General features: G+C 45.2%; 1 protein-coding gene and 1 long non-coding RNA gene across 4 annotated transcripts in view; one reads left to right on the top strand and one right to left on the bottom strand.

The window, feature by feature from the left end:
• Positions 1 to 260: 260 nt before the first annotated feature.
• Positions 261 to 1728, bottom strand: LOC125691401 (uncharacterized). The gene is made up of 2 exons (XR_007376113.1): positions 1681 to 1728; positions 261 to 885 (listed from the first exon to the last, which is right to left on the bottom strand). It is a non-coding gene; the product is annotated as an uncharacterized LOC125691401 (long non-coding RNA).
• An 8438-nt stretch (positions 1729 to 10166) lies between these two features.
• SLC12A7 (solute carrier family 12 member 7) overlaps positions 10167 to 10798 on the top strand; it is a 67713-nt gene continuing 67081 nt past the window's right edge. The window contains exon 1 of one of the 3 annotated variants that reach the window (XM_048940714.1): positions 10167 to 10404. In XM_048940714.1, the coding sequence (XP_048796671.1) occupies positions 10290 to 10404 (115 nt within the window). In that variant the 5' untranslated portion in view covers positions 10167 to 10289. The remainder of the gene's footprint in view (positions 10405 to 10798) is intronic. The other 2 variants (XM_048940712.1, XM_048940713.1) reach the window with 2 other exon arrangements.

The following is a 10798-nucleotide window of genomic DNA, read 5'->3' as shown; positions in this document are numbered from 1 at the left end:
TTGGCCAGTGAGTGATGACCAATTACATTATGCATAACTTACTCTGTATGTTCTTTCATCTTTATTACTATTATTTTCTGTCTTATTCAACATTTCAATAACCCATAGGACAACATGAGTAAATATTTATATTAGAGGCCTCATCAAAATTGTTTTATCAGATGTTTTATATTTATAACATACTGATTATTAGCCTTAATTTAACCCTTTTTTATTTCATGTAAAATTAGATTTTTTATACTTTCACATCCCCTTACATCTGTTTTCGGACTGTTTATTTCTGAGTGCTGAATAGAAGATTCCATCTAAATCAGTTTTGTTAATAAGATTAATGTCTTCTTTGTAGGTTGCTCCACAAGTAATGCCTCCTATTTATCTTCATGGAAACTATAACAAATGCGAAAAGTGTAACAACACTGTTTGATAGAGCAAATTTTCAGCTACATAATGCTATTTTTCAATGTAGTTACCAACATTAGCTATGTATTTTCATCAGTGATGAACGAGAGCCTGCATTCCATGCTCATAAAAAAAACAGACCAGTGGAGATGACCCACTGTTTCACAGATCTTATGATGTTGCTGCTAGAAAAATGTTGCCCACATAGTCCACCTTTCTTTGGTCTGAACCGGAGGAAGCCAGAAGGGAATAAAACCAGAATATACAGTGGGTTTTGTAGAACAGCCCAGGCAAGATTGACAATGTGCACCATGGTCTTCAAACTGGTATGGTACCTGGCATTACCATGTTGCCAGAGAAAGTGTCTCTTTTTTCATGAGCCTGATTCTGGAAATTCAAGCTTTCAGCTTCATCTGCATTGCGATGTAGTGGTCAGAGCTGATGGTTTGTCCAGGTCCCAGGAAGTCCAAAAGGATCACCTCCTTCCTATCCCAAAAGACAGTGCACATCATTTCACCCACTATAACCCTTTGGTTTGCAAAGGTGACACCATGTCTCATCACTGGTGATGACATGATCCAGAAAACTGTCACCCTCAGCCCTGTATTGGTTCAGTGGGTCCTGACAAGCTTTCCTGCAGTGTTCTTTCTGCTCCTGTGTAAGCATTTGTGGGACCCACACAGTGAAAAATTTGTAATATTCCAAGATTGACACAACTGTTTCCAAAGCACTGGAGCCAATATTCAGCTCTGTACCCAGTTCCCTTATCATAATCTGATGATTCACCCAGATAAGCTGGCTGAACAACTCTTCATTTTCATGGCATGACTGCTGTGCATTAATTACAGAGCAGCTTTCATAAACGTCCACCTGGATCTATCTGCTTGAATTAATGGTGTGCCTGCTGCGCTCATAGCATCATAGAATGACTTGGTTTGGAAGGGACCTCAAGGATCATCAAGGTCTAACAACCCCCTGCCAAAAGCAGGGTTGCCAGCTGCTAGATGGAGTACTAGATCAGGTTGCCCAGGGCCCCATCCAACCTGGCCTCCAGGCATGGGGCATCCACTGCATCTCCAGGCAACCTGTTCCTCATCAATCTCTCTGTAAAGAACTTCCCCCTGACATCTAATTGAAGTCTCTTCCCATTTAGTTTAAAGCCATTCTGACTTGTCCTATCACTATCTACCTGTATAACCAAGATGTTATAATCGCAATATAATCAAAAGAGTAAGGCAAAGAAAACAAGGATCACAAAAGAGAATAAGTGGAAGAGCTTACCCTTGAGTTGAGCTCACTAGAAGATACCAAAAGAGGGGGATCTCCAGAAGAGATCCTTCCCCTCTGGTAGCCAGCTCTTAAATAGGTCCAGGAGGGGTGAATTGCCTTCACCTGTGCTCCTCTGGCTGACTCATGGCTCACCTCAGGTGATTAATCAGAGGTTCAGGCCGTGACTCAGCAGTTCCCATACACTACCCATGTAAAAAGTTGATTTTCCTCATGCTTATAAACTCCCTTTAAATTTTGGAAGGCTGCAATTAGGTCTCCCAAAGCATTCTTTTTTCCAGGATGAACAGGCCCAGTTTCTTTAGCCTGTCTTCATAAGAGAGTTGTTCCACAATCACAGTGACGAGCAATAAAAGAAAAGAAGGGACTATCTTGTGACTTGCAAGCAGTTTTATCTTTCCCTCTAAATGGAAAATGGAAACAGAACAGTGAAAGTCCTCTGGGATGTGTAGTTTTTCTCTTCTGAGAACCAGGTACACGGAAATATCAACAATCCATGGAACTGGAGCATTAACTCCAGTCCCTGTGCTCTACATGATGTTATGATGTGGAATACTGATCAAAAAAAACCAAACATAAAACAATGACAGGGTGTGGTGAGGGACCATGTCAGAGGCCTTGCAGAAGTCCAGGTGGATGACACCAGTTGACTTCCCTTTGTCCACCCATGCTGTCGTTCCACCATAGAAGGCCACCAGATTGGTCAGGCATGACCTTCCCTTGGTGAAGCCATGCTGGCTGTCTTGGGTCACCTGCTTGTCCCTCGTGTGCATTAAAACATCTTCCAAGAGGATCCGTACCATGACCTTCCCAGGCATAGAACCTCATGCTCACTGGCCTGTAGTTCTCCAGGTCCTCCTTCCTCCCTTTCATGGGAGCAATGTTTCCCTTTTCCAGTTCCTGGGGACTTTGCCTGACAGCCATGACTTTTCAAATATGATAGACAGTAGCTCGGCAACCACATCAGCCAGCTTTCTCAGGATGCTGAGGTGCATGTCACCTGGCCCCATGGACTTGTACACATTCAGTCTCATGAATCAGTCTTGAACTTGCACTGCCCTTACAGTGGGAGAGAGTTTGCTCCCCAAATTCACACTGAGAGGTTTATGTTCAGAGATGTGAGAATTCTAGCTGCCAGTGAAGATGGAGGCAAAGAACTCATGGAGTACTTCAGGCTTCTCTGTATCTGTTATAGCCAGATACAGAGAAGCCTGTTTTTCCATTTAACAAAGAAGGTATCCTCTCTTCAGCCTCTCTCTTCTGACCTATATACTCATAGAATCCCCTCTTGTTGTTTTTAACATCCTTCACTGTCACAGTTATCTCTAGATCTAAGTGGGGACACCAGGCCCACCAGTCTGGAAAAGAAGAGAGGACAAAAATAAAAGTGTTAACAGTTTACAGGCTGTCTGGCCAGATCCTGTGACCAATGGCAGGGGACTCGTGGGCCCACACTGTAGGAGAGGGGAGTGAGAGAGGGAGATAGAGAGATGGAGGGAGAGAGAGAGATGGAGAGAGATGGAGAGAGAGAGAGAGAGGCAGACTGACCTGCCAGGACCTCCACCTTTCTTCCTTGGGTGCAAAGTATGCTGGGGAAATGCTGCTTCTCCCCTTGCCTTCAAAAACCAAACACCCAAAAATGGCAGTCCACGGACCATCAACTCTTCAACTCCCACTGCTTTATATGATGTTCTGATGTGAAATACGGAAAAAAAAAAAAAACCCCAAAAAACCCCCCAAAAAACCCAATACCACGACATTCCACCCCTTATTCCACATCACTCCATCATGCTTGACATATATTTATATACAAACAAACCGTAATTAACATGCATTACACACACACATATCTATATACATATGCACATGGAATTACTGACTGCACTCCCCCAGCATCAAATTCCCTTGTGGCACACACTGAACATCCCTGTTTTATTGCATCGCCCACCAAGTGGACCTAGGTCCCTGAGCAAAAACAGTTCCATGGAGGGGTCTGCCCTTCCCAGAAGCTGGAAGGACCCGAACTGCTTTTCCCAACATGCTCTTTACATGTACCACAGGGACCTTATCTCCCTCTACAGCATGCAGGGAGCTGGATTGGATAAAACCAATCTGACTGATCCTCTAGCGTTGACCAACCAGGTGGCCTCTGCCAAATGCTTCTCCCAGTGCTTAAATGTTCCGCCACTCATTGTTTTCAATATAGTTTTTAACAATCCATTTTATCGTTCAGTTTTACCAGAAGCTGATGCATGATAGGGGATATGATAAATCCACTCAATGCCATGATCTTCGGCCCAAATATCCACAAGTGAATTTTTGAAATGAGTTCCATTACCTTACTCAATTCTTTCTGGAGTGCCATGTCACCACAGGACTTGTTTCCCAAGACTGAATTTGGTGTTTTGGGCAGTAGCATGAGGTACTGCATATGTTTCAAGCCACCTCCACCACGGTAAGCACATAATGTTTACCATCATGAGTTCATGGCAAGGTGATGTAATCAACCTACCACACTCCCCCATATTTATACTTTTGCAATTGCCCTTCCCCCCAGGGAGGTTTCGTCTTCTTGCTTGTTTAGATGTGGCACATATGTCACAGTCATGAATAACCTGTGCAATAGTGTCCATAGTTAAATTCACCCCTCTGTCTCCAGCCCACTTATGTATTGCATCTCTTCCTCGATGGTCTGAGGTCTCATGGGTCCACTGAGCTAGAAATAATTCACCCTTGTGTTGACAGTCCAAGTTCTTTTCCACAGACTCCAAGCGGGACCTTTCTCTCCAGCAGCAGTACAAAGGATGCTCCTTACATCCTGTCCCATTCACACTTGCCCCAAGGCCACGGCATGGGCTATCTCCTGTTTAATCTGATCAAAAGCCTGCTGCTGCTCAGAGCCCCACTTAAAATTAATCTTCTTCTATGTCACCTGATAAAGAGGGCCTACAAAGAGGCTGTAGTTTGGAACAAGAATTCTCCCAAAGCCCACTGCACCCAGAAAAGACTGTCTCTCTTTCTTGCTAATGGGTGGAGACATAGTAGTGATTTTGTTGATCACATCTGCTGGGACATGATGATGCCCATCTTGCCATTTTACTACTAGGAACTGAATTTCCTGGGCAGGTCCTTTCACTTTGTTTTGTAGCAAAACCAGCACGAATTTGGATTATTTGCTCTCCTTTCTTGAAAACTTTCTGCCGTATCACCCCACACAACGCCATCAATGTACTACAGGTGCTCGGGAGCACCGCCCTGTTCCAATGCAATTTGGATCAACCCATGTCAAATGGTTGGGCTGTGTTTCCACTCCTGGGGCAATGGTTCTAGTTATACTGAACACCCCTCCAGATGAAAGCAAACTGCAGCCTGCATTCTGTGGCCAAAGGAACGGAAAAGAAGGTGTTAGCAATGCCAATGGTGGCATACCATTTGGCTGCTTTTGATTCCAGTTCATACTGGAGTTCTAACATGTCCAGCACAGCAGCACTGAGTGGGAATGTGCTTTCATTCAGACAGTAGCCTACCGTCAGCCTCCACTCTCCACTGGCTTTACACACTGGCCATATGAGGCTGTTAAAAGGTGAGTTTTCCTTCCCCCCCCACTGAGGACAGGGCCCCTGTCTTGGTTATCTGCAGTAACTGGAGCAATATAATTGGGGGTTGATCTGTTTTGCAATTGTCTCACTTGTGCTTGTTGTGCAGGATTGGGTTTTTTATGCCACTTCTTCATGTTTCCTCCATGTTTACGGAAGTAACTCTACAAGGCAGTATGCAACATAGATTTAGTACTGTAATTTGCTCAAGCAGGAAGACATTTGCATTTGATAGCTGAGATTTTAATCAGTTTGATCAGCTCCTTCAGCAGACTCTTGATCATCTTGATCTTCATCAGGTGTTTCTGATACTGCCATAAGTTCATCACAATTAATCAATAGAGACAATTCCTCCAACATACCGTCCTGTTTTTTCTTCATTATTTTATCTATCATCTTATCCAGTTTATCTACTCTTTCTGTTACCTGGGAAATGGCTGAAATGGAGGCATGGGATGGAGGTAATTTTTGTTCAAAGTTTTGAAGCATAACAATCAGTTCAAAAACTGGGGTCTTCTTTGTTGGTCCTCATCGAGGACCCTATGGAACGTTACTACAAGTATACCAGCATATCTTTCCAGTGCTGTTCTTGTGAGTTTCTGCCATATATCAGATGTACTCCTAACTCTCTCAGGATCATGGTGGGTTGTTAGGAACAAACATGGGGTCATACAACATCTCTGCCATGGCTGTTTCTCTCAAATACTGGATACCTTTTTCAACAGTATTCCACTTTCTCATCTCAGGCTCCAGATCATCTCTGAAGGGATATCTTTCCTTCACAGCTAGTGACACTCCTTCCCAGAGGGTGACAACTCCGTCCAGACATCTACTAATTCCTCTGTCAATAGCTGAGTCTCTGGCAAAGCTTCCCAGTTGATGAGTTTTGTTGCAATCTAGAAACACGCTACTGGCCCTGTTGTCCCAACACCAAAGCAGCCAGGTGACAATAGTTTTGTTTGGGTGCCGTATGAGCTCCTTTCATGAGCCTTAGATTTCAGCCATTTTCAGGGATCTATGAGTAGTGGTAACAGTGACTTCCTCCTCCTCACTTTTATCTCCATGTCTCTTAGTTTTTTCTGTTGCCTTTCTCAATTATGGCGATTTTGGGACAGGCCCCTCACCTGGATCTTCCTCTACTTCTTCTTTCCATTCTAGATTTGATGACACCCATTTCCACTTCTGCCCCTCCACAAGGGCAACTGACATTGATACTGGTGCCTCCTGTGATTGGACAGGTTTGACTCGAGATTTACCCTTTTTGTTTTGCATCTCAGCTTGGAAACTCTCTTTCTCCTGTATAGATTTATATAAAGCTTGGTAAGCACAAGCCAAGCTTGTGCTTGTTTGTAAAATTAGCTACTCCCTCTGTATAGGTACCAGCCAGATATCTCCATCAGTGCCCTTAATTGGTTATACATACATGCAACTCTGAAACTGAAAATGATGAGCCTAATAAGAAACCAGTAAGTTCCAAGAAACATAATGGTCTTTAATTCTTTATATAATGCTCTTAAAATGAAGAACAGATTCATTCACAGCTGGCAGTTGCTAGAAAAGGAAGACTGCACTGACTGCACTCGTACAGTGTCTAGAGTCTTGAGAGTCTAGAGTCTTGCTGACTGTTGTGATGAGGAATACTAACAGAAAACCACAAAACCGCAACACTCACCAAGTTCCATCTGTGTCTTGTCTTTCCTAATCCCATATCTGCAAGTCTGGACAGCATCCCTATATTCTTCCCAGGTGTCACACTCTTGCTTCCACTGTGTGTACCTGCCCATCTTTACCCTCAGTTTGACCAGCAGGCCCTTGCCAAGCCATGCTGGTTTCCTGCCTCCCTTACCTCCTTTCTTATTCTGAACATTCTCAGAAATGGAACATTCTCAGAAAGGCATCCTTAAGGAGTAGCCAGTTTTGTTCACCTCCTTTGTCTCTAAGGTCTTCTTCCCAGAAGATCTCATTCAACAATTCCTTAAACAATCAACAGATCTCTTTCTTGAAATTCAGGGCCCTGACTCTACTCTTTGCTAGTGCCGTGTTCCTCAAGATCATAAACTCAGCCAGGGTGTGGTTGCTGCAGCCTAGGCTGCCTTCAATATCAGTATCTTTAACAACCTCCTCCACATTAGTGAGCATCGTTTCCAGTAACACTTCACCTTTTGTTGGTCTGTCCAAAATCCGAATCAGAAAGTTATTGTCAATGGATTCCAGGAGTCTCCTGGATCACTTGCAGCTCACCACGTTCTCTTGCTAGTGGATATCTGGTTAGTTGAAATCACCCATCAGGATGAGAACCTTTGAGTGTGAAACTTCTTTCAGCTTACAAATGAAGGCTTCATCAAAAGGCTCCTCCTGAACAGGCAACCTGTAGTAGAGCCTGACCACCAACTGTCCTCTATTGGTCCTATCCCTAATTTTAACACACAGGCTCTCCGCCTGTTCCTGGCTGTTTCTCAGAGCTCCTCCACTCCTTAACACAGAAGGCAATGATTCCACCCACACCTCCTACATTGCCTATCCCTTCTAAAATGTGGTGGTGTTCCAGTTTTGTGAATCATCCTACCATGTTTCCATGATTGCAATAAGATCAAAATTTCCCAAGTGCACCACGGTTTTCAGCTCCCCTCTCTTATTTCCCATCTTGCCAAACAAAAACATTGTGGTGGTCCAAAGCAATATTGTCACAAGTTGAGAGATTTGGGTTTTATTTATATATATAAAAACTCTGATGTAATTTTTCATGAATTATTAATTAATGATGTAATCCATCGTTCCAACAGTGTGCATTTTATACACAGATCTGTACAATGTCTTAATCTCATTCTACCTTTGCTCTTCTTTCATTTCTTATTCCTAGAAGGGTACAATAAAGATGATCTAGTGCTAAACCTGGCACGTATTCCAACACTATTTCTCTCACGCTCGTTGAAATGAACAACAAAGAAAAAGAAAAACAACTTAAGAATAGAGTTTCTTTTCCCATTCTCTGGTTCATATTGGGCAAAAGGAATCCGGGCGCTCAGAAATCACAGCTCTCCAGAGTATCCATTGTAATTGGAGATAATCCACAACCCTGTTTGATCTTACCATTCTTTCTCTATAGAATTACACTTACACTTCATCATGTGGATCTCCATGTTTACAACAGAAGGGAGCTTTAAAAGAAATTGGTTCCTCTGTTCATTCAAAAGTTGTTAGTTCCAAAGTTTCTTATTTTTTGGCTCTTGACCTTTCCTAGACATAGAAATTGTATCAGAATTAAATTGAATCAGAATTAAACACCACAATCCTAATTTCTCACCACTCTACCATCCGTGATAAGGTTTTTATCTATGTCATTGTACATGAGTTTCTTTGTTTCTTCCAGTGGAATTCTGAAGCACCAGATGGATGGTACTCAAAAATCACCAGTTAGTTACTTCTGATTTTCTTTTCAATGCTCATGCATGATTCTATGGACACTATTCAGCATGTTTTGAAGAGAGAATTATTACGTTTATATATTTTTGATAATTACATTTGTCAGTATAATTTATCATTGTTTCTGGTTTCTTAGTATCACTAGTTTTGATAATTACCTGTACCATGATGAAATTAAACTAAAATGTGCTCCAAAATATCCTTGCCTCTGCAGTAAAATTAGTAACACTGTGAATCTACTGTCACTAACGAAGGCAGTATTCCACTCATTTTCTGGAGTTTAGAACAGCACAGGGGAAGGACGTTCCTAAGACAGTTGTTTTTCACGTAGCTACGTTCCCATTACTGTAGTTATACTATAGTTTGAATGGGGGCAGATCTACCAAGACCATACTAGCTATCCAGCTGCTATGTCTCTTTCTCTCTCCTTTCCTTGCTATGAGCCCTACTACCTCCACGTCTGTGACTTCACTATCATTTTGATGGCCAGAATCAATTTCCCACTCACTTCTTTGGAGGCCTCTACTCAATCACTGCGTTAGGTAGATATCCCACTGAGGCATGCGACCCACAAACCTATCTGAGTCCTCTTACAAAAGGCATTGGTATGTACTGACGGAATTCTTCTGCTCTGTTACAGAACTTTGCTGGGAAAGGAGAAGAGCAGAAGAAAAAAAAGGCTCTCGTTTCCAAACCTGCTTTTGCCACTTTTTCCCTGCACCGGGAAGGAAGTTTAGGGTAATCGAGAGCTACTGCTCATCGCAAACGCTACATCATGAATATTTAATTTTTTGATAAGCCCATTCACTGATTCCTGGAGTTTGCTTCACCCTGGCTCAGAGCTTATATGCGCACTCTAGCATGGACTGTGGAGCCTTCCGCTGTCCTCTGCAACCGACAGCTGCTGTGTAGAGCAGATTTCTAGGAACCGTCTACATCTGACAATTCTGTAGTGTGCAGAGGACTTCTTTTGTCTAAAAGTATCCCAAAGCTGATCTGCTACACTCCTGCTTAGGACTCGTGCATGGTGTCATCCCTTAGAGGTTCAGCGCCCTACAGCCTGGCCCTAGTTTCCTTTGGAAGATAGCCTCTGTCTGCTGCTAACTGAGAAGCAGCAGCCTGGCAGCCCTAGTGCTGCAGGCACGTACGGAAGTCAAGATACGACAAAGGAGAAGGAGCTTTTTCGTGCCCAATAGCCATGGCTAGAAAGCAAACAAACGAAACTAAATAATCCAGTTTATCTTCCAAACACTTGGCCAGACACACCCTCCTCACGCCGCTTTCACAACGGCACTCGGCTGGACCTATTTACCCTCACCGACACCGTATCTCGCCTTCGTTTCCCCTGCGGCGCACCCCAGGCGGCCCCCGCCGTCCGCACGACAGCCTCGGCCTAAGCGCTTTCGGCCGAGGAAAGGGGCGGCGGTAGCAGGAGGTGGAGACAGGCACTAAGCCACCACCTCCCGCCGCCCGAGGAAACGGCTCTCACGTGAGGGAGGCGGTAGCGCCGAGCTCACCCTGCCCGCTACCTCGGAGGAGGTGCTGCCGCGTCCCCGGCTCCGCGTGCGGCTCGGCGGCGCGCCAATGCCCACCAACTTCACCGTGGTGCCGGTGGAGGCGCAGGGCGGGGAGCGGGACTCGGCGGAGCGAGATGCGTGGCGACAGGAGGAGGAGGAGGACAACAGAGACCGGAGCTGCGGTGAGAGAGGGGAGCGGGGTGGCGGCGGGCGCTCGGTGGGGGCAGCGCCGCGTCTCCGCGTCAGGGGCAGCGACGCTGCCGGGCGGTCGAGCGGGCCGAGGCTCTCCCGGGGGGCCCCGCGCCGGCTGCTGGGGCGGATACGTTTCCTTTCCGTAGTGGGTGGCGTCCGCTCTGCCTACGCAGGTGAGGCAGTGCGCTTCGGGAGAGGGTGAAAGTCCAACGCGAGAGGCGGCTGAGAGCTTCTGTTCGCGCGCTGCTGCACCGCCGCCGGCCGGGACGAGGAAGCAGACCCGGCTCAGCTCCGAGCGGTGCTGCGGCCCGCCGAGGGCGGTGAGCGCCTAGTCCGCCTGCTATCGCCTGCTCAGGAGAGCAGGAGGAACCAGTGCCGCAGGCA

This window comes from Lagopus muta, chromosome 3 (genome assembly GCF_023343835.1).
Source record: "Lagopus muta isolate bLagMut1 chromosome 3, bLagMut1 primary, whole genome shotgun sequence".
NCBI lineage: Eukaryota > Metazoa > Chordata > Aves > Galliformes > Phasianidae > Lagopus > Lagopus muta.
The sequence above is the reverse complement of the archived record's forward strand: the minus strand, read 5'-3'. Positions and strand labels throughout refer to the sequence as shown.